This window comes from Blennius ocellaris, assembly GCF_963422515.1.
Source record: "Blennius ocellaris genome assembly, chromosome: 13".
In the NCBI taxonomy this organism is placed as follows: domain Eukaryota; kingdom Metazoa; phylum Chordata; class Actinopteri; order Blenniiformes; family Blenniidae; genus Blennius; species Blennius ocellaris.
In genome coordinates this window covers 15,867,821-15,892,655 of record NC_137662.1, presented here as the reverse complement: position 1 = coordinate 15,892,655, position 24,835 = coordinate 15,867,821, and the positions used below count along the sequence as shown (strand labels likewise).

General features: G+C 41.1%; 1 protein-coding gene across 1 annotated transcript; it reads right to left on the bottom strand.

The window, feature by feature from the left end:
- Window positions 1-4,027: 4,027 nt before the first annotated feature.
- On the bottom strand, window positions 4,028-23,039 carry LOC308138881 (cartilage acidic protein 1-like; the record flags this gene model as incomplete). Its single annotated transcript, XM_080508169.1, has 15 exons — window positions 23,004-23,039; window positions 20,834-21,024; window positions 18,678-18,874; window positions 18,213-18,349; window positions 14,237-14,393; window positions 12,048-12,182; window positions 11,780-11,922; window positions 8,715-8,851; window positions 6,836-6,918; window positions 6,468-6,568; window positions 6,214-6,382; window positions 5,135-5,280; window positions 4,626-4,668; window positions 4,362-4,505; window positions 4,028-4,155 (listed from the first exon to the last, which is right to left on the bottom strand). The coding sequence occupies exons 1-15, from the start codon at window positions 23,022-23,024 to the stop codon at window positions 4,028-4,030; spliced, it is 1,932 nt and encodes a 643-aa protein (XP_080364295.1). The 5' UTR covers window positions 23,025-23,039.
- Between the last annotated feature and the right edge of the window lie 1,796 nt (window positions 23,040-24,835).

Here is a 24,835-nt window from a genome sequence, read left to right as displayed (position 1 = left end):
GACACTCCTCGAAAAGGAGGCTCGGTTGCATTGGGAACAAAAATAAACACACATATGTTGAAGCTGCAGCATAAAAGACATGACCACCACATAAATAGAGCTGTTTGCTCTCATCTCGTTCCACTCCTTTATTCGGCTCACTTCCACACGATACAAATGTTTTTCTAAAGTATCCTTTCTTATCTGATCTCACTTCATTTTCTGGGTCTGTTTCATCGTGTGTACACAGCGCAGTTTTACTGTTGGTCGGACATTTTGTTGAGTGATGGTGGTCTGAAGCAAAAAAAAAAAAAAAAGTTTTTCGATTATCTTTCCACATGGTCACACACACACACACACACACACACACACACACACACACACACACACACACACACACACACACACACACACACACACACACACACACACACACACACATTGAACATTGGGTTCCAGGTTTTATTTTGCACAGGGACATTTAGACAGTTTGTTCCAGCAGAGAGAAACACAGCTGGAGCCTCTGAGAGAAGAAACAATGCAATGGCACTGACCATGCCAGACACACACATACACACACACACACACACACACACACACACACACACACACACACACACACACACACACACACACACACACACACACACACATACACACACACACACACACACACACAGACACACACACTGCAGCAGGCCAATGGATTTCATCCATTGATCCATTGCTGATCAAATTTTGAATTAATTTAAGCTCAGTTTGCTCTCTGTGGAATTTGTTAATAAAAGTAGTAACACAGGGCGTCCACAGCTTTGTTTAACTTTTGCTTATATTGTTCCACAACATTATAAACGTGTCACGCAAAATAACCCAGTGCTGAGAATACAGTATCTACTTTCCATTTTGTCTTTTGCATAAACTTCTTTTTTAAAATAATGTCCAGTCCCACTGGATGAAGAGAAGCTTTACATAAACTTTGTGATTTCAGACTGTTCATATGTTTGCAATGACAGAGTAAATACAGCGAATACTGTAAACAGTGTTTTTAGTAACATCTTGTCCGTACCTTCAGTGAAGAGTTACTGCCAACCATATTCAGTAGTTTTCTTTCTGATTACAAAGCTCAGAATCCACAGAACATGTCACAATGCTTTCCAAGAGATTTATAGGAAAATATACAAACTGATTCACACATCTATCTGTAATAATAAATTGCTATAATTGTTAATAGATTGTAGGGACTGAGAAGGACAATGTCGGGGGGGAAAGATAATACAAACAGCAGATTTGTCTTTTGAAAGCGTGCAATCTCGATTAACACTTATAAACTGGCTTTTTTTGTTCATGCAAACTGTGAGTTTACAAATCATTGCTCGTCGATACAGCTCAGTCATTGTTATTGGAACTACAAAGAGGATCACATTTGTTTTAACGATAGGGAAACAATGTAACAGCAACCTCAGCTGAACCTCTTCAACGAGTTTTTGTGAAGACGTATTCAAATATTTTACTGGACTGAACTTGGTCATTGCATCACTCTCGCTCTCTGCTGATTCTTTGGCCTTGACCGAGAACATGAAGACATTTTCAGACTCGCACAGATCCATAGTGAGCAATTACCATTGCTTCAACACATCTGTCATCTTTAATTTATTGGTTTTCACGTTCCGATGCCTCTTGGATTTCATTTAAAAAAAAAAAAAAATGTCTGAGAGAAAGTAGTTCAGTCTCTAAATCTCAGCTGAAATGTTCTGATATTTCCAGGTGGCATCAGTGGCGAGGGTCCAGCTCATTAGTGGCTTCGGGGACTGATGCTGAGGGGCTGAGTGTACTGCTGTATCTTACATAAATATTGCATGGGCCCAAGCTGGATGAAGACCATTCTCCCCTGCTATGACACTGACTCGATCTAACACAGGATAAGACGAGAGCTGCGTATTTGATTTGATGGGACTGCTAAGATGAGAAGTAATGCCCCCCTGCAGAATAACATGGAAGCAAAAAGCTGTCAGTCAGCACAGTGTGCCGTCATCGTCTTGTGGGAGAAAAGTTTGGCGTTTCTCGACGGCTTCTATGCCAAAGTATTTATTGTTTCCTCAGAAATGTTTCAAGACACATGGTGATAAAACAAAAAATATGTCTTAGGCGTCAAATAAAAAAATTATAATAATAATAATGAAAAAAAGAAGTTCTCCATCTGTTTTATAAATCTAATCCTGTATAGACAGTTTCATAATAGATGCTGTGTGAAAAAAAATCTTAAATGACATTAAATGGGCAACTGAAGTCCTCTTTTTTTATATTTTGCTTATTTAATTGGGCATATAAGGATATATGCAATAATGTTTTTAAAACATTATGATTTTTATGTCTGGAATAAAATTAGCATGATCAATTATTAAGTATTGCTGATATTTCAGTTGTCCAAACCTTATCAGAAACGGGCATATGATATATGCTTCCATTATCCGATTTGAATTATCATATGTTTCACAAATGAAAACATGGTATTTCGTCATATTGCACACTTTCCCAACACACTTTTAGATGGTCCGTCAGATTCATCCATTCACTCACGATGACGGCTGCCATGCAGGGCGGCCACACACTAATGTTCAGTGTCTTTCCCAAGACATTTTTAACAGAAAGACAGGAGGGATCAACCCACAGACCTTGGATTTGGAAGACAACCTAATCTACCAACTGGGATGCAGCTGCACATCAGTGAGAGAGAGTATATTTATCCATCCATTGTCCTTTATGATTTTAGCCCAGGCTATATCCTGGACAGTTGGGCAGTCCAACACTGGGCAAACATGGAGAAATATTTACACTTACAGTCAATTAAAAGGGAACAGTACAGCTAATACCAGTGTCTTTAGACTGTCGGAGGAAACTGAAGTGTTTCCACATGCAAACTCCACACAGGAAGGCCCCAAGTCCCGATTCGACCTACATAGTAACAGTCCTGCTGTGAGGTGAGAGTGGCACCCAGTATAATGATATTATCTACTTTAACTGTGAAAAAGAAAAGAAAAGAAATCCGCTCAGTTGCAATTTGGTGTCACCAATTAATTAAAAACAATTGTTGTTATAGAATATTGCAAAGGAGACTGCAAGTTTCTGGATTCCACAGACAAGCTACAGAACATTGAAGTCTTTCACATGATTTGATGGCAGTAAAATCAAAATCGTCCTTTTTCTTCTTCTTTCTCTATTTTTTTTTTTTTTTGAGTTTTCAAATCCAAGTATTTAAAAGTGGAAGAATCTGTCAAGTTTTGTTTCAGGCATTACTTTTTTTCTTTTTTTTTTTCACTGTTGCCTTGCATTTTCTACTTTAAAAAAAATTTGCTCATCTCAAGTCTCATCTTGGGCTCACACACTCATGCACGTGTGTTTATCTTCTCTCTTCTGCTGTATTATTAATAGATAACAAAATGTGACCTTCCGTCGGAGGCAGATGGTCTGGCATATGTTTCTCTACCAGTCTGCCTCTTTGGACCCAGCACACACCCACACAGACACGTATATGCACACACGAAAGCTAAAGCTTTGAGACCTGGTGTTCCTCAGCATCCCAGTAGGCCCATAATAAATGAGAGTGTCATTGTCAGGATTAGTGTAGCGGCGTTGTAGGGATACTGATGAGGCCTTAGTGTGCTTTTAATGAATGTAGATCTGCTGTATGTGCAGTGGTCTACGCGCCGCGGCTCCACTGATTGACTTGGCTTTGGTTCAGGTCCCACCAAGATAAGTGCCAGGTGTTGACATGAGGGTGTGACACAGTTCTGCTCCCAGCAAGCATGCACCCTGTATGTTTCTCGATAGTCCGAAGGGGGCCGGGAGCCAAGGGGTGAAGCGTGGCAGCGATGATCGAGGGGAAGGACAGCTTATAGGCTAACTGATGAGAAAAGGTAGCAGAGATCCACAGAGAGGAAAGTTGGGCAGATATTTGTGAGAAAAGTTTTCTCCGAGAGTTTCTGTACATCCGTGTTCACTAGTGGATAGAGGGGGGGGGGGGGGGGGGGGGGGGGGTGAGCGGTGACAACTACAGCACTGCCGTCTGCAGGTGGGTGGAGATCAGTGGCAGCATAGAGACAGAAAGTGGCCACAACAAAAGGCCGGACCACCTGCGCTCCCCAGAAGACCGTGTTCCTCCAAAGTAAGCCACCTGGGCTGCAGAGAAAGAAACAGAAATGCCAAGGAATATTAGTAAAATGTAAAAAAATTAAAGTAAAAAAATCTGCTCATTCATCATGCAATACAGCGGGGTGAAGCAAGGGGACACAGTTTGAGGAATGCTATCAAGCAAAGCCAACGGTGCATCTTGTTCTCCTGAGCCTGGTAATACGGCTCTGTCTGCCCTGCCAGAATTCACTCACCCACGCATGCTGACCCATCATCATTGGGCTCAAAGCCCTGGTTGCATCTCCGCTTGGCACGGCACTTGTAGCTTCCATAAGTGTTGGTGCAGACAGGGCGGTCAGAGGGGCACACAGAGGGGAACTGGGTACACTCATCTTTATCTGAGGGCGGGGGAGGTGAGGAGGGCAGAAAACACTTGACGTAAGGGGTTTTGTTTTTTGGGGGGGGTGGGGGGGGCAAGTCCAGACTGCTCAAGAGTGAGAAAAGATGTTACAGCTTACCTGTGCAACGGCCATTCTCATTCAGAGCAAAGCCATGACCGCACTGTAAAACACAGTACAACAAGACTCAAGCAACTCTAGAAACAATTGGAAACATGTGACGTGGCCTTTGCAGTCACCAGATCTCCGTCGTGCAGGAAACAGTGCTTTACACAGTGACATCATGAAAACATCTGTAATGTTTCAGATCTTGTCTTCAGTGAAATCTGGTGGAGAGCAGCACTGAAGATGTTTCCAATGATTTATTGCGAGTCTTTAACTTGACATTTATCTGAAGCATCTTTATTCTGACAGAATGACTTTTTATGGACTGGAAAATCAGACATGCTGTTTTTCATTCCCTTTTTTGCTACCAAAGTAGTTTTTATATCGCCACTCGAGGCTGTTCTAGACGGGATATCTTCAGATCAGATGTGTGGCGTCTGGGGACAAGTTACTTCAAAATATTATTAAATATCATCCGATTGATCTCAAGTTGCTTTGGGGATCACTCTGCAGCAGTTTTATACCTCTATTTCCACAGTCGGAGTGACTTCCTCCTCGTCTCGTGGATAGTGGATCTCCAGCACGGAGTTTATCTCGGCAGGCTCCAGTGGTCGAGCCACTGAGCGCCCATCTGGCCAGTAAACCTCCACATTGGTGGCCACATCCTTACCTGTAGGATTCCGTTTGGACAAAGACACACTGTGAAGGATTGTTAAATTGCACAGTACGTAATGCAGGTTTTTAGAAAAAAAAAAGAAAACCTCCTGAGTTTTTACTTTACTCTCCTCTCCTCTCCTCTCCTCTCCTCTCTCCATTAACTATTTTAATCAGGCATAGAGACCCCCGCCTCCCCCCTCTGAGGCCCTGTGCAGCCCTTAATTAAAGTGGCATTTCTAATGTAAACAGATCTTGAGTTACCTTGCCAGGCAGCAATCCGCTCTGCAGGTGTGCTGCTTGAGAGCCAAAGAATATTTCACCTGTGCTGCACCCACACGGCAGCCTCTCAGTTAGTGGTGCCGAGTTATTGTGCATGTGCACCAGTAATTAGTTCCTTTTTTTTTTTTTTTTTTTTTAAATCTTTTTATTCTGAATTGTGGAGGCTGTTTCTGAAGTCACAATAGAGGGGAAATTTGCAGTTAAAGTTTAAGCAAGAGGGCCACCAGAGTCTGTTTAGACAGTCCTGATACAGAACAGGCGCAGTGAGGTGGGGGGGGTGGGTGGGCTCCTAGGAAACGATGACCACCAGCGAACTGTCCTTTAGAGGAGGGAAGATAGAGACGGGGAGCTGTTCCCTTCCAAGACAGGATGGCCTCCTGCACCTGCTCCAACTCCCATGGTTGCCCAATCAAGCTGAAGTTGTTAAAGATTATCCTCCTCACATGTGTTCATTTTCATTCCAACAGCGACTCCCTGCAGTCGTCTTTCTCTTTAGTTCTGGCTGTCTCACTACATCAACATTGCTCAGTAGAAGTAAGTCAGAAAACAATAGCACAGATGAAGGACCTTCCTAATGTTATACATACAATGTGAAAAATTGATCATAGGTCATTTTCTCATCACCAATTATTTGTTGCAGTTCAAAGAGGATTACTTTCCGTCTTACCCAGACCAAAGTGGGCCACAGGCTCCATCTCACACAGATACCCTGAACCACCGTCAATGATCCGTGTGTGCGGCCCACTCTTTTTCGTGTACACCACCACTTTAGCTCCTCTGGCAAAAGCACCAAACTTGGTCCGAGGAATCACTCGCAGCCACGAGTTACTCGCTCCCTAACAGTCAAAAGGAGAACAAGAGTAAAAAATCAAGGGAGGAATGGAAGCGGCCTCAAGTGTTTTAAGATTGGCAAACATTTACCTGGTTGACTTTGTAAATGGAGAGAGGCTGTGCTGCACTTTCACCGTGAGACACCAACAGCTCCAAACGCCCATCGCCATCAAAGTCTGTGGCTACAGCTCCTGGAGATCCATTAGAGTAATGATGCAGCTAAACAAGCCTCCGTGATGATTGTAAAACTCAGGCATGGAAACATGGATATTATTCAGCAGTCACAGAGCTGCTTAAGTAGAACATGTTCACGCGGTTCCTATAAATCACAGGCCTTAAGGCCAGACAGCAAGTGGAGTTCTGATGCCATCTAAAGGCAGGGTGCTGGAACAGCGGGTATTTATTGATGCTCTGAGGCTGCTTATTATTACAGATATACGAGAGTCAACTCTTCTCACCGGTTCCTCGTCCTTCAGGCTCTGATGCTTCTCCAACATTCAACTCTTCAATCTGGGGGTCCCCATGTTCCCTTCTGCTCACCCTGTTAAATTAACGTCCCAAAATCACACAAATTACACTTATTACAAATATACCACAAAATGTTGCACTTAAGTATTAAGTTCAATCACTGTTTTCTTTTTGAGTAGAATATGAAATGTGTACCTTTTTTCTATAAAAAAAAAAAAATGCATTTTCCAAATGAATAAATACACTTTAAAATATGACTGCAACTTCCACTTTAATCACCATTGTTTTAATGCTGCAGCTATTACCTTCAGTTGGATTTTGAGCAGAGCTATGTTGAACATTCAAATTACCTTTATTTAATACTACGTCTACTGCATTGTATAATACAAAATGATAGATAATGTTTTGAATAAAAGTATATGATTAATAGTTGTCAATAGTCATATCAGTTGTAGATACAAAAATACACAACTCAAAAATGTAACACATGTAAAATTACTGCGACAGCAAAGAGTAAAGAACATATGAAAAAAAATACTTTTATGTTTATCACATTTATTTCTGTAATTCTAATAAGGATTTGTTAAATGAGTTTAAATCAAATTTCAAATGATTTGCCAAGACTAAACAATATACATTACAATATATTTAAAGCATATTATAAACAAGTGGTAATAGAGAGACAGAGGTCATCTGAAAATGAAAAACACAATTCCTCTTGTAACAACATATTTCTTTTGGTAATTCTTCTGGAATAAGCAGAAAAAATGATTTTACTTGTTAATAGGAATTGCATATAGGTATTAATAGAGGCATAGACTATGAAGTTGAATGAAAAAAACAACACTTTCTTTTCATTTTCTCTCTCTTTATTTAATTTTATTTTTAAATGCCAATGTTGTGGAACCAAATCATGTGTTAAAGAAATATTACTATTACTGTAGACTGACGGACCGTAGAAGTGTGTGTTTGTTTATGTTTGACACAAAACCGATATCAAATCAAACTTCAAAAAATATTGTTGCACACTAAAGGTGCACCTATAGTCTGTAAAGCCTCTTTATATGCAGCTTTGTCTTACTAGTAAATTAATATCAGTGTGCACTAATGTGCTGATCCTCTCTGCTAAACCTTTCTGCTCAGCTAAATATTGATTAGTAAGATTGAATTAATTAGTTTGCACACAACCGTTTGTGCTTGTTTTTTCTTCTTTGTGCCAGAGAGCAGAGTTAAATTAGCTGATTCATCTTCATAGCAGACAATGGCAAAACCCACGAGCTGTGGAGCGATGACCCCTGTCAGACCATCATCGTGTTCAGAAAGACTAATTTTCCTCCAATGACCTGGTGCGCAAGACGACTCCGGTCCAGGAAATCTCTGGGGCTTAAACTGATTATCAATAACGAGGATGAACTGACCCACCGGCTCATCATAACAGCACTCATCATGAATTCTGCATCCTGTTCCCTCGAATACGCCAGATCAGATGTTTATTCAAACAGGATGGGTTCATTTGAACTTTAAGCCCTTACAATTGATATGTATCTTATATTTCACTTTGAGAGACGAGCTCATTAATATTATCTGGAGGGGAAGCCAAACCATCAGCCAAAAAGAGCCTAAAACTGTCTTAATGAAAGATTCATTCATGTGTGGAGAAGGAGGCGGGATGCCAGACTAGATAAGTATGCCTGCCTGGGAATTTTAAATTCTTGTCAGCCTCCGAGTTCAGCTCCAGAATATTAAATCAAGACACCGAAGTAGTCCATTAAACTCATCATCAAAGTGCTATTAAAACTTACTGTCATACATAATCTGCGTATGAATGTGTGAGTGCGGGTGCGTCCCATGTTAATTCTGTGTTAGTACCTGAACAGTCTGTTGGCGGAGGGGCCTCTGTACGCAATGTTATTGAAGAAGACTTCCAGCTCATTGTCATTGTCGAAGTCCGCAACGATAACAGTCCGAACTGGGGAAGGCATGGAAAACTTCTGGGATGCAATGTCCTGAGAAGAGAGGTTGCAGCAACACAGTAAAGCGTCACAAGAAGTACAGGGAGTTTCAGTATCACTGTCTAAGCATGAATTAAATAACAAAATGATACAGTGTGCAGAGTACAGTTTAAAAGTAAAACATTTTCTACTGTACAGCACATTAAAAGACAAATTATAAAATAAGCTGCAATGTAAAACAACTCCAACGTCAACTAAAGCCTGCTAATGAGAATCAATGTGTATGACTTTCTCTCACAACTGTGCTTTACTTGGACTTTAAAATACAATGATCAGATGTTTTTCATCTTCGTGTTTGGTGATGTGACTTTAATCGGGGTGAGAGGGACACATTGAAATTATCTAAGGGAAATGGGTTGTTAAGTAGATCAGAGGAGTGGTCGATGCCCCCCGTCCACACCCACAGCTAATTGCATGATAGTAAATCCAACATGTGCACAGGTGGTGCAAGTTAAAGTGCCCTGGAAATCTGTTCCCTGGATTTAAAGTCACAACATCGGTGTTAACAACAAATACATGTTGTCAATCAATGAACTCAGTTTAGTCCTTGAGTGTAACTGTGCTGGCTGAGTTTCATCAGAAGCATACTCTTTCAATTCATAATTCTGAAATCCACCCCGCAACTCTCCTTTCCCTGGAACCCGCCTTCCCCCAACAATAAAATCTCTACAGTAGCCAAAGAGATTTTGTATTTGAAAGTTAGGGATGTCTCCCCGCTTCACTGACACAGTGATAAGTCAGGAAAGAGTTATAGAGCGGCCCTTCACTCCACCCCCAGTATTTACTCCCTGTTTTAATTATAAGGCTCATAAAGCTGCAGGGGTGCGGGCCGCCTACAATGACCTTGTGCTTCCCAGGTGAAGGAGAGGGGATGGCCAGCTCAGGCCATAAGAACAGCGAGGCAGGGACTTTCCTAAAGTACTAGACTACTGTACAAGCTGCATGGGTGAGAGCATCTCCTTTGATACAAAAGTGACTCGTACCAAAAGTAAAATGGCGTACAAAATTAGGTTCATTATAGTTTCAGAGTATGTTTTGAGGGAAAAACTGGGATGAAGAACAATTACGTGAATAGTGGATTATTCTAAACACCACCTTCTAATAGCGTCTATTACAAACAAACTCCAGCTGTGATTCACGGTAACCAAGAAACTTCGACTTGGAACTTTTCCTATCTATTCAGTGTGTGTGCGTGTGTGTGTGTGTGTGTGTGTGTGTGTGTGTGTGTGCACGCACGTGCACATGCACGTGTTTGTCCATGTTAAACCTATTGCAGGGAAAACCTCTGCAATAGATTTTAATTAAAGCACAAACAGGCCTAATCGGCACTTTCCACTACCCAGGCAAGCTGCTGGTTCAGCCCAATTTAATTGGCGGTTTACTGAAGTGATACAACAGCTTCATTATGCATGCCAAAGGTCAACACGGCTAGTGGGAGTGTCAGCTTGTGTGGGAGAAAGGGGTCTTAAATATGTTGCGGGCTTGTGATTTAACAATCTTGGCTCAAAAAACATTGTCTTGCTAATTCGATTTGTCTTCCTTGTAGTTATATGTGTATAAGTGTGCACTGCGTGCGTGTGTGCATTCATGCATATATGTGTGTGTGCTACTGATGGAATTGTCTCAGGGATAAAGCATCACACATTAACCCCTTATTCGACCCCTATAAAGATGTCTCCCATGACATTTATCTCTTTGGTAAAAGATGCAGGTGCAGGTCGTGACAGATAGATCACCAGGCATGAAACCTCTGCAGATTTACACACAGCAGGGCCCATCGCTGTCTCCGCTGCTCTTAAACACGGTGCACAAACAGAAGCGCCATTGCCGGAGGTCTCGGAGGAGTTGTCTGTAGACGCATTGATTGGGTAAATCACCGCTGATGGGTCTTTAAATACCACACAGAGTTGAGCTAATTCCCCAGCTCGACGTTTGGATGGATAATGATGCGATTCACCGTGATAACAGGTGAGATTTGTTGTTTTTGTGCTGCTTGTTCATTATACATTTATTTTTGGTCCAAGGAAGACAAATAGGGACCAAATAGCCCTTTTTTTTTTTTTTTACTTTTCTTCATCAGGAGCAAAATCATCTGAAGACAATAAAAGACAATAAATGATTGCAAATCGCTGGATTATCCACAGAACTGAAATGTGAAATACTCAAATACTGTCTCCAGTTATATGGTCAACAAGTATTTAACAATTCAGGCCAGATGAGCCTTTCAAACAAATTATAAAAGTTAATGTATTAGTTAAGCAAATACTGTGTCTGTCAGAATATGAGCTGCTACGTTTCAATACAGCATCTTTCAATTCCTCTTTTAACGCAAATGTGTAGTGGAGTGTCCAGGGATGCAACAATAAGAAGCGTTAAATCATATGAAAGCATAATTTTCCTATTTACTGTATCTTTATGGTTTCTAAACTGGCAGTGATTGTAAATAATGCAGTCATGAACGATTGCTGAAGTGCTGTGATGAGCTTGAGCTCCGTCCAGAGTGTATCTGCCATTCACTCGACGTCAGCTGAGACAGACTCCATCAAATTATCACATGGGGAAAGAAATGCATGTAAAGAATAGTTATATTTTGACTCTTTTCGGCGATAGCTAATTTACACTTTGGGATTGAATTCGCATTTAGAGTTACTTCCTGATGTGTAGTTAAGTAGAAAAGCATAAAAAGATACCATTGTATCCCAGTTTCCTTTTGCTTTTGAAATAGAATAGAATAGAATAGAATAGAATAGAATAGAATAGAATAGAATAGAATAGAATAGAATAGAATACAAATTACTGTAACTATAAAATATATGCCTGCATTCACATGTACCTAACGTGCGATTTTAAACGATTCTTATCTAATACTAATATAGTATCAAAGTTGTTTTTTTCTGTTTGTGTACCTGTTTTTGAACCCACCTTGAATCTTTGTTTGCGATTATTCAGCTGGATGTACAAGCGATGAGGTCCGTTCCAGTTCCCGTACACGATATCGGTCTTGCCGTCACGGTTGAAGTCAGCCAGAGCCACCCCTCTGCCATGCTGCATAAGGTCTTCGACACCTGATATAAAATGATAACATGCGGTATTATAGATGGTCGACAATCTTGTTTCCTTTTTTCTTTCTCCAAATTCATCCGAAATGACACATATTATGTGGCTGCCAAACTATATGTGTTGTTCTCACCGGCCTGCTGCGCCACATCAGTAAAGGTTCCATCTCCATTATTCCTGAACAGGAAGTTGGGTCCGTATTCATTGTCGCAAAACACATCAGATAGAGTCTGACTGACAATGGGCCCCACGACAACGCCTCTCCCTCCTGCGCAGGTGGAGACACAACAATGAAGCTGAGCGTTAAGAGAAAACCAGGCGGTCAAAAGAAAGATGTGAACAGATAATTCTAGGGAGGAAAATGAAAGTGAAAAGGTGAAACAGAGACTGCAGGGAGGGAGCTGAGCTGCATAACAAAACTGAAAGGTGATCATTACTGTCTTTCCAGATCATTTGCTCCAGTATGGCGGGCCTTTCTGCTGACACAAACAGTGACTCTGATGGGCTGCAAACAAACATAAACACACCCGGGCCCAAACAGCAAACAAACAAATTCACAAGATAAAACACACACTGAGTCCCTTTTGCTGCAACCAAACGCTAATAGTGATTTTCTCTATATGAAAAGATCTTGGTGACCGTACAGCACGCTCTCAATATGACCTCAGGATTTCCTGATGACATTCTATAAAGAAAGTATGTCGCTGAAGTGTTTCATTTGAAACCAGCGGAGTTTAATTATGGAGCTGAAAGGTCTTTGATTGCCCTTCCAGTATGCCGAGTCAGTGCTGTGAGTCAGGACTCGCTCCTGATTTACTGGCCCGCTCTATCAGCTCAGACAAATATCACTCGCCCCTTACGGCCATAAACCACTAATGTCCCTCCGGAGATATGTAACCATTAGATATACAACTTGGCTAACTGTCCCGCTGCTCTGATTAACGGCAGTTTGATGACAAAGTCATCCACCGTACATCATTCACATCAATTCTGAGCCAGCTCACAGCGCCTGCCCCCCTGGTGGATCGGATGACATCCTGCATGGGAAAAAGATCCAAAGAAGATCAAGATTGATTCTCCTGCTCCAAAGTCACCCACAAGTTACAGGAACACGGGTGTCAAGGACGTTTAAAGTGGTTACAATAAAGCAACACAGAGGCAGCAAAAAAAAAACATTTCTACACATGAAAATAACTTATGAACAAACAAATCATGCTGCAACTGTGCATTTGGCATTTACTGTTTTGTCCTCTATACATCACAGGATTACACTGATCCAGGTGTGGAAGTGAAACGAGCAATTGTGATGAATTTCAATATCATCTAAAAGTCAACTGAAAATAAATTTCAGTTCACAGTCAAATATTTACTGTCTCATGACAGAAATGTCTTTCTGTTCCTCACTTTGGCAGCTATACAAAGGAATCGAAGAGTTATAAATGCACTCTATAAACAAGCAATAAAAACATACAAAAATAGATAAACAGATTGTATGGACAGTACTAGTACAAAATATAAAAATATAATGGGGTAGAACTGTGCAGATGTAAGTGAGATGAGAATAAATGAAAAAAGGCCTCTGTAAAAGTGCTCTGATGCATAATTTATTATCTATTATAAGTCATTTTCAGAAGTCAGGGGTCATTTTTCATAACAAAAAAAAAAAAATCTGAGACAACACTACGAATTATATCGAGTATTATTTCACTAGATGTGTAAGCCTTCAATTTGTAGCGAACAGTATAATCAGACTTCAAACTGTGGCAATTTTATATTACATATATAAATTACATTGCATTATTCTATATTAGAATGTCACGTTGTGTGGCTCAACTTCAGCTTTGGGTGTGAGTGAAACGGCCTGATGGGCAGAGCTGCTGATCCGTGACTGACCCTGATGGAGGTAGTAGCACATCAAATCCAAATCGGTGTGTAAGGTTAGGTGAGGCTATAATAGATGCCATCTCTCCGCTGTGAAGCTGCTCTGATGTATGTGTGTGTCGCTGTTCCCCCACGCTTCTCTGTGACTTTGTCTGGAGTAAACAGCTGACTGAGCCAAAAGAGACCCCATGTTCTCTTTCTTCTTCTCCTTTCGCTTTTTTTTTTTTTTCTCCCCCAACCTGGCCGTTTTCCAGCACTCTTACTCGCCCTCTGTCAAGCTCCCCCCGTGCACTAAAGTCCTATATTTCAGACTCTATGGGTACAACAAGCACATGCTCCTCTGCAGATGCGTGTATAAATCACGGTGAAGGTCCACTTGCGCTGGCTGATCTTATAACAATGGTGCACGTCACGCAGCCACAGTCAGTTCTTCATACGTACCAATGAACTTGTTGACTCCTGCCTGTTCCGCCACGTTGGAGAGGGCAACGACGCCCTGGGAAAGGTCACTCGCTGCCTCGTCCATTTCTATGAGAGCATGAGGACCCACGTTCCCACTGGCATAGTTCGCGATGTAGATAGCGTAACGCCCTGTACCCTGTAGAAAAATAAATGCTTATTAATATCTATAAGGATATTTTTATTTTATTTTTTTAATTCTTAAGCACAGGTGTGTCAAACTCATTTCGGTTCAAGGGCCACATAAAGCCCAGCTTGACCGTGAGTATGCCTAACCAGTGCAATACTGGTTAGGGCTAAAAAAAACAAAAAAACAACAACAACTGCAAAAACATTTTCCCTTTGTTTTTCCCAATGGATGGACGAGACGCCTTGCAATGCAGCCGGCTCCATTGGTGTGTGAATGTGTGTGTGAATGGGTGAATGTGATTTTTGGGACTTGGGAACTTGTTAAAGCAAGTTGAAAGGTGCTATATAAGAACATGTAACTGAATATGTTTCCAATACCTGGAAAAGTTGAAATTTAAAAAAGAAAAACTCATATTCTGTGAAAAAGAATATTACTTTTATTTTGTTACGACTAATAATACAGCAAATAACTCAACTTTCTTTAAAGGGTTTATATTATGGGTCTTTTCAACACTTTCACATGATTTCGTCCATCCTAAAACGTTGAATTCAAAGTTTATTGCCCCAAATCCAGCTGCTTTTCCTTGATTTTCAGTCATTTGAATAATGGATCATAGGAGCTGCGTTCAGAATCTGTTGTGTCTGTGTGACCTGTACTGTCTCCGCCCACACATGCCCATCTTGGGAAGAGGAGGAAGTACTTCCTCTCATGGTGCCATGTGCCAGAGCAGAGCTGCTTGATTGTGGCAGGGTCAAAGGGAGGAGCCTACCTTGATTGGGATTGGCTAAACCCCCGATGACACGATATAGGGTTTGAGTTCTTAGAGCTATACAATTTTTTTACAATTTAAACATGCCAGGGAAAGAGATGACATCATGAGCGTTATGGGGACACATATTACTGGTGGAAAATCATTAAAAAGTAAATTTTGCATAATAATTGAATGTGTAAATTGACCTTTCGCAGGCTGGTTTTGGCTTGCCGGCCATATGTTTCACACCCACGCTGTGTCATATCAAGAAACTAAAAAGGACATGTGGCAAAATGACTCACTATATCTTCTTCTGGTCCAGTGGTACATTATGTCACGAGAGGTGCCGGGGTCAGTCGATTACTTTGCTCCAGCACAATTTGCTTCAAAAGTTTTGTGGAGAGCCTGTTATGTTCTGTTGACTGTTTCAAGCTCTAATTTTAAGATTTAACCTAATGGTGTTATATAGTGTATTATTATATATCATCAGTCAAAAATAATTTTAAAAATAATTTTTGCAACATTATGCCTTTAATATTTTTTTTAACCATTAAAAACTCATATTTGTGTATCTGCATATTGAAGGACAACATTCATAACCAAGTAACATAAAGTGAAGTCAACAGAATTATCCTCTAAAGTTACATCTCATGTTATTTTATATTTTTTGGTCTCGTATCAGCATGAAAAACACAGTTTGGATACACCACGTTAAATATGTATCAAACCAGGAATCTAATTCCTTTGGTGCGGTGCTGTGCTGTGCTGTGCTTGCACAATGTAAGTTTCTAAATCCATCCAGTTTTATCTCCATTTTGGGCTCAGCCACCAGAGATAGTTATTTCAGTGACATATTTGAAAAATATATTAGAAACATGTATTATTAAGTAAAAACAAATGATCGTGAATAGTTTGTCTTTGTCACACTCAGTAATACAGTAACTCTAAAAACAGTTTTATAGTCAAAGCAAGCTAAAGGTTCAGTAACCAGGCATCGTCTTTCATATCATATTGTCATTCCACCCATTACACGGTGGTATGTATCAAACTATATTAACAGCGGCTGTGTCATTTGGGATATCAGTTATACACTTGAATCCCCTATTACGTTTTTTTTTTTTTTTGCATTTTGAATATAATGCACTTTTCCCTAGTCAAAAATTTCATTTCCCTTTTTATCTGCCTCTTCTTTGTTTCTTACCTCTCATTCTCAGTCTCTCTCCCTACTCCTTCCTCTGCCTCCCTTTGGAGATTAATTTCACACTCCATTATCAGTCAGAGTCCCTGCAGACACAAACTCTCAGACGGAACCACACTAATAGACTACACATTCAATTCCAATGAGCTTTCCCGCCAGGCCGAACATATTTCAATCAATACAAACACATATGCAAAGGCACACATGCACACATTTCACCATTTGTGTTATCCTTATTGTTTTTTTAAAAAGACAAGGAAGGTAAATGAGTGTGGTTGAGGTAAATGCCATCAAGTGTCACAATATGTCCACACGCACGCACGCACGCACGCACGCACGCACGCACACACACACACACACACACACACACACACACACACACACACACACACACACACACACACACACACACACACACACACACACACACACTTGACAAGAATGAAAATGAATTACATTGAGAGACCTGAAGGCCACTGGCAGTTACTTAACAAACTTAAAAGTCAATGATTTTTCAATAAGTCCTCACCCAAGGCTAATTTCTGTCACTGGGTTTGGCCCTGTGAATAGTGCGACGTGCATGCCTGCAAAGTGTACGTTGGTGCAAGGACTGCATACATACAATTTGCATCAATTTCAAGAGTCATCACTGAGATCACTGAATCCCGCCTCTCATGAAGCTTTCTCATTCTTTTGCTGTTGGGAAATGTGTATTACGCCTTTTAACATGCATTGCTGCACTTTAATTTACCATGTTTCAGCTATTCTGTCTTTTAAAGTCTACTTGTTTTGCCCGCGTGCCAGTTCGATGTGAAATGATCCATCAGTTCGATGTGAGACCCATCAATATTTCACCTTCATCAGTTTGGACAAGAATAATGGTGCAGTGTCATTTTCAAGGAGACTGGGATGAAGCGGTTGGATAACAAATCTGTCTTTTTAAAAAGATACCACATTTTATTCATGAGTAAACAACATCAAACGCATTAGCTACCCCACTGACTATACTGCACGCTGCAGTTTTGGCTCATGGGAGCTTTGGTTGTTGTTCCAAAAATGTTCTAATAAAACTTGTTCAGTGGTAGGAAAATGAGTTCTCCCTCTATCGGTCTGCTGGAACTTGCATGCAAGAGCACACGTCAGGGCTTTGGCTTCCTCTAAAGGAATTATGCCATTAAAAGCAGATATCTGTCCAATCGGGCTGGCAGCTACACAACCTATCAGTGCTCAGTGGGATGGGACTGTGGTTTAAAAAAATCTATTGTAATCCCTACTGTCCTCTTCCCACTATTACCTTCTTTATCCCATCCAGTGATTGGAAGTGAGAGCTACATGTGTGTGCTAAGAGATAAGAGACAAAGAAAGAGCACCAGCGTGTCAGTCAGGAGGAAGAAAGGATGGAAAAGGTGGAAAAAGTAAAAGTGACAATAGAAACGGAGCTTGAGAGAAAGAGGGGAAATGCTATGGGCAGAAAAGCAGTAGCGTGGAGTCATCACTCCTCCCCTCGTACGATGTTCTATAAAACAAACGAGCCCTGGCTTCTGTAATTACACTAGTGCGATGGACAGAAGAGAGAAAATGGCACACCATTCCCCCAAATGAACTGTCATAGCACATGCTGAGAAGGGCGGCGTAGGCAGGGCATGAGTTATCACTAGTAAACAAACAGAAGCGCCCGTGCATGTACGCACAAGACACTGGGGAGTTTCTATTGGCAAGCGTGTGTTCATATACATATACACTGTACTTTTTGTGTGTGTGTGTGTGTGTGTGTGTGTGTGTGTGTGTGTGTGTGTGTGTGTGTGTGTGTGTGTGTGTGTGTGTGTGTGTGTGTGTGTGTGTGTGTGTGTGTGTGTGTGTGTGTGTGTGTCCACAGTACCTTTCTGTCCACGCAGGCCACTGAGCGCCCAGCCATTGGGTTGGCCACATCTCTGTGTTCATTTATATCATCGCTCAGCAGATCTTCGAAGCGTCCATTGCGAAACTTGAACAGCTTGTCGGAGTACGTTGCCCGACCTTGTTGGGGGAAGAGATACAGGGTTCATGAGAGGCAACGATTGCGCAGCGTAAAGAGGCATTATGCACTACAAGAACCGTGGGTGATTGGAGACACAAGAGCAGGTCGAGAGTTTTTATAAAAATGATAGAGGTAAGGCGTTGCCTTGCGCTCTGTCGCGCTCAGATTGATTAATAGCAGCACAAAGCTTATCTGTTATCTGATGAAGACCCCTGTGAGATAAGCTTAACATCTGCGTGCAGATACTGTACTCTTCTGCTTCTTCTCCTCGGAACAGAGGCTTAACCGTGAATGTGCACCGATGCAGTGTATCAGCTTGTACTGTACCAGAAAAGGCGTTATTGGTGTTGAGGATGTAAATTTCCTCTCGTCCATCTCCATCGATGTCACACGCCGTCACCCCGATGGCGTTGCCTTGACGGTCTCTCAGGGCATAGAACGGGGAACTACGGTTGTCTACGGCGATGTTGATGAGTCGTCTTTGGTGATGGTCATACTTGAGCACAAGGTTTGGACCATTGTAGCTGTCAACAGGCAGAAAAAGCAAGTAGTTGGGGAGCAATTAGAGAAGAAGCTTGAGGAGGACTATTTCCTCTATAAAACACACAAGATGGGAAATTGCATAAAACAATCATGATTGAAACTGGTATGACAGTTGCAGGTCTATCATGTATGTATGCTTTTACTCATTTGTTTCTACTTCCAAAGTGAAAGGCTTTAATTGCCGTGCCTCCCGAAATTAAATGAAATCTTTCCGAACTAATCTTAAGTTTACAAGTTGCTTTGTGCTGTGTTATCTTAAAGAGTGGCTTTAAGTGCGACCTTCATTGTAGATACCTGAGAGCTCTTCTTTACATGGATTAGCTCCAATAACTGTGAGGTAGATAAAAAAAATTATTCAGCAGAAGCAGGAAGCATCAACCAGAGATGAATAGATTCCCTCTACATCCTGCAAATTCTCCCGTTATATTTTTTTATATATGTTTTTTTCCCCCCCAAATTTATGGGCCATAACAGATGACGATGAATAAAAATGCTGGAACCAGACTTGCTTGATTTTGGAGATAACCTTTATCTAAAGTCCACTCTGCAGGATTTTCAAAGCACTTGAAAACTTAAGTGTCAAATCTTAAAGGTGAAGTCGATTAATTGTCTGCATCAATGTCCATTCACGGGTCTATTCAGAGGACTGATACTGAATATGTAAAAAGACTGTCTGAAGCTTAGATACTACTCATCAGGAGCTGTCATTCAAGGACACCAAGTCATAAGTTGGAAGTAACGAACTTTACACAATAAGGAGTTATGCAGGGATGAAATATTTACCATGTCACACCAATTTCTATGTTCCAGTATTTTTGTTTGTTTCTTTTTTTTTACCTTCAGTAATTTTAAGTTGAAAGACTGTCCAGAAAAGTTGGAACTTAACCTTTAGCTCTCACCATTCATGCATGACTGAATATGCAGCAACGGAATTATTAAATCACAAAATTTAATTAATTTTCTACAGAGACATGTCTTTTGTTTCACGTCTATTGAAAAAAAATTTAATCAGGGATGCTGCCCTGTAAAAATTGCACAGTCTGCCTGTAAAAAGAAAAGGTATTTGGGTTTATCAATATTAGTTTTGTGAGAAAAATTCTTGTACTGTGATTTCGTTTTGTCTGATTTGCACAACTGCCAGGCAAGAGAAAGATAAGAAGAAGGCCGGTGACAAGGTTGATGGGTGCAGTGACAAAGGACATGCAGATGATTTGTATGAAGACGGAGGATACAGGACACAGAGGGTGTTGGAAGAGGAAGAGCTGTGGCAACCCCTGACAGGAAAATGCCCAAAGAAGAAAATATACTGCCAGTGTTACGTTGTTGGTGTTTTCATAGTACCAACATGGTCAGTTGCCATATATTGCAACAAAAAGGCTTCAGCTTTGAGTAGAAATCTAAATTGTTCCCTAATATTTGTATTCCAAAAAGTGTTATTCGAAATTGTTCATCTCTTTCTACGTGATGCTGAAGGTCAGCTGTATCTAAATATAATATAACCAACCTGCATTTAAAAAAAAAAAAAAAAAAAAAAAAATCTACATTCTCCTCAAGGTTTTTGAGATGATCTCCTGTCTGGAATACTTGCTGAATAGGAAGCTTTAGCTAAATGACATTTATTAAGCATGGTCATTTTGGTTAATCTATATTCTGTTAAGTGTTGAAAAAGTCATTGCTCCTTCACTGGACAGCAAAACTGTTCCCATCAATGGCACTCTATTCAATCACATTCATTTCCATTGGTTGAGTGCGCCTCGGGGCATATTCGCTATCTCATTTCATTCAGCTTTTCTTTTTTTTTTTGTCTCTCTCTTCAAACTTTAGCTTGGAAATATGACATTGGCCTATTATTGTAACCTCCAAAGTTAGTTACTGCTTCCCTGTGAAGACATTTTTTTTTTTATGTCTATGGATAAAATGGGGTGCTGCACGTTGCTCACCCAGCTACAAAAATCTCCAGGTCTCCATCCCCGTCTACATCGGTTACGGCCACACCATAGTTGAGCTGTATGGGGTTGTTGTCATAGTCCGGAGGAAGGACGGTCTTCGTTATCGCTGAGAACATGGGCTCTGATCGCTGAGTCAAAGCGATGCCAGGAAGGAACAAAACCAGCCACAACAACATCCTCACCTGAAGGACAGAACACATCGTTTGCAATATGAAATGAGACACGTCATAATAATGCTTGTCATTTGTCTTCACTTCCTTTTCCTATTGATTCTTCAAAGAAGTCCTGAGCGGAACCGAAATGCTGTGACTCGGGTGTATCAAACACACACACACACACACACACACACACACACACACACACACACACACACACACACACACACACACACACACAACCCTCTGTCTGAACTAAACCCACATTTATCCTGCGAGCAGAAGTAAATGGGAATCAAATAAAAACTATAAGTCGTACATCTGCAAACTGCAACACGGGCCCTTGTTGCTAATTCTCCAAATCCATTGCGAGGCAAGCGTCATTGGCAGAACTTTCCGCTATACGCAGGCATAAAGATGAAGATATACCACTGCAATCAGCAGCGTTCTGCGGGGTTAGATCTGAACAACCCATCACATGCAGACAGGCTGAGGAATTACAGGACAGGAAATCCATACATGGAGCGGGGCCTTAGCCGGGGTCCAAGTGAGCACAGGAGAAACCGATATGACCTGATAAAACAGGCCCGAGCTGCTTTTTCCTCTGAGACAGTGACCAACTCCAAATTGGCAAGCTTTTTTTATTTTTTTTTTAAAAGAGCAGATGAAAGAGCTCTGTGATGTATAAGTGTCCTTTTAGTGGTAAGTAGATAAAAGGTGAACATGGAGGAATTGATCCAATTCCACTTGAGAAGTGCAGGCACACAGGTTTTTTTTGCTGCTCAGATTAGAAAAAAATAAAGAACTAAAACATGGAGGGGGAAAAAAAAAGAAACGGGTCACCTTCTTCAGGCTAAAATAAAACACATATCAGCAACAACACGTACGCACATGTGGGAGCTCAGACATGCACAAACAGTCACACACCCCAAATGACATTTATAAGCTGACAACTTGATTTTTTTTCTGCCTGTGGATTTATGAATGCAGCCTCTGTCGTTCCATCTGTATTACCATTAAGACGTTCCCATCTCTTCCTCCACACTGCTGCAGATTCTCCTTTTCCTGCCTTCTAGACTTCCAATGTCCAGGTGATGTATGGCTCTTTAACATCAACCTCAACAATTCAATTTAAGATAAAAACCCACAATGCTGTTTGAGTAATACTCTCAAAGGCACAATCGGTACGGCGAGGAAGCACCTCCGCTGACACCTGCAGAAATATGGCCGGGGCCAACGCAAACTCTCCAGGCAGGCGGTGCAATGATACCGCATGATGGTGCGCTAGGTAGCGAGGTGGACTCTGGCTGTTAGCAGGAAGGGTTAATTAACAACACTCGGGACTCAGGATGAGTTGGCTCCCCGCCATCAGAGCAAGGATGTGGTGACAAATGGGTTGGCCAGTTCTAGACTACAGGAGGCATCTTAGGGGCAGTGAGCTATAAATTAAAGGAGAGAAAAGTAAAGTTGAAAAGTAAGTGAAACAAAAGCAATGCCTGGTGGTGGAAAAAAAGATAGTTGATTGCAATGTGTACAAAAAGGACACATCTTTGGTTTGACACTGGCATGAAAAAGACAAAAAAATATATAATTCAGTTATCCAAAGAAATGGCCGCATAGGTGAAGGTGATAGAAAAATGACTAATGAGTGCTTTAAACTCACTGACGACATCTCAGTTTGATAAAACTAGAGGTGCTACATTATCCACAAGGACATGCAGTCACTTTGCTCCACATTCACTGCAGCAGAGAACAGGACATCCCATCCAAGTCAGTGACTAAAGTTGTAATGGGACTTTTCCACCAGCATAAATTGGCCAAAACAATTCTTTATGATGTAGCATCTGCAGGGTGAACAATGGCTGCAGGACGCATCGTATAAAAGTGGTTTGTGCGGAAAAACCAGATAGACCATGTGATATTCTCCCCTTCCAAATAAAAGTGTTGTTTGGAGCAGAGGAATGTTTTCGATTTGGTTATTTATGTTGGCATTAAGAGGCCATTACAACAGCGTGCAACATCAGCATGTGCTTCCTGAAGCAAGTCCAGCTCTGATCCTGATAACACTGCGACAAAGAGCCAGCAGCAACATCTTCAGCTTCAAACACACATTTCCAGAAGCTCTTCCCTGTGAAGGACGCCCTCACTGCAGCACACACACACACACACACACACACACACACACACACACACACACACACACACACACACACACACACACACACACACACACACACACACACAATGCTACTCAAAAATTCAAATACACTTAGCTTTCAGCATTCAACAATTAAAATTATTGTTATGCATCACTTTAAAGACACAGAGCTGTAACTCAATATCATGATTCACCCACATCACACAGCAGCAGTCATATCAAGAGTTTCCAATATTTCTTCAACTTTAATATGAACAATTTGAAACTTGCTTTAATGGAAGTTATTTTTTGAAAATAATAACTTAGAAATCCATGATTCAAACAATAATTGTGACGTATGATGTTTATAAATTATAGATCTATCTATCTATATATCTATCTATCTATCTATCTATCTATCTATCTATCTATCTATCTACCTATCTATCTATCTATCTATGTATCTATCTATCTATTCATCTATCTATCCATCTATCTCTGTAACAAATGAAAAATCAAAAACAGCTTGCTCAAGACAAGAAATATTCACAAAGAAATGTGCAAAAATGTCAAAACCTTTAAAAACCCGTGCAATAATCTGTCACATCAGAACAATAATCCTGCTCTAATATTTGCAATTTGCTCATCGGCATTTCGTTAATAAAATCCACTTTTATGCAGATTTTATACTGTGGTCGTTACTGTCACTGCGAATGACGATCGGGCGACAGGCGACCACCGATAAGCAAGGCGTCCTGGTAAGATTTATTTGTTGCTCTGAGGAGAAAGTTGCGCTCAAAGCGGATCCCAGCGGAGCGCAGCGCGAGACAGCAGCCTCAGCAGCAGCAGCAGCAGCAGCAGCACGCGCACTCAGGTACTCACAGATGCAGAGACGCTCGGGAAAAGAAAGAAAGAAAGAAAAAAAAAACTCCGACAAATCCTCCAGCGACTGACAGCAAGGGCAGAGAGGGGGGCAAATAGAGGCGAGCTAATTGTACTGTGGACACCGTCTTTATCTCAGGGGTTTCCCCCCCACCCCACTTATTCCCTTTACACAACTTCCAAAAGATTTGCTTTATGAAATCGCTGGAGTTGGAGTCCAGCCAATCACCTCGCGTCTTGCTTGAATATCTAAAAAGACGGCCAATGGGAGAGCTGGGAAGCTGCGGTGGGCGTGTCCCCAGGTGTTCACTATGGGCGCGCGGAGGGACGCAGCTGGGAGGAAGAAGCAGAGGTTCACGCGGTCCAGTTGTGATGTTCTGACTCCTGGGTGGACTAATGTGACTGTGGATAAACATACTGGACGGCTCGAGTATTTCTGTCCAGTTTTCTATTGTTATTTACAACATTAAAAACATTAGTGAACGAAGGTGAAATGGTCACTTTAACATTAAAACGTCCTCAATTCGAAATCAACGATAGTCTCTGCATTATATTCCTTTTAAAATTAATGAACTGTATTAAAAAAGAGAGAGCGCGGAATGGGGTAGGGAGGGGGGTGAAGTAGGAAAAAGTAATTAAAGTAACTCCAAAAGAGCAAACAGAACTACTTGAAGTGACTATTTTCTGTTATCTTAAGGGCGACGGAAAGCTGGTTTTGAGGAATAAGACAGCAGCATTACATTTGCATACTGTATATATTACTTGCATCGGTTGCGATGATCCTCAAAAATAATAAATAATTCTCTCAGTGTGATGAGC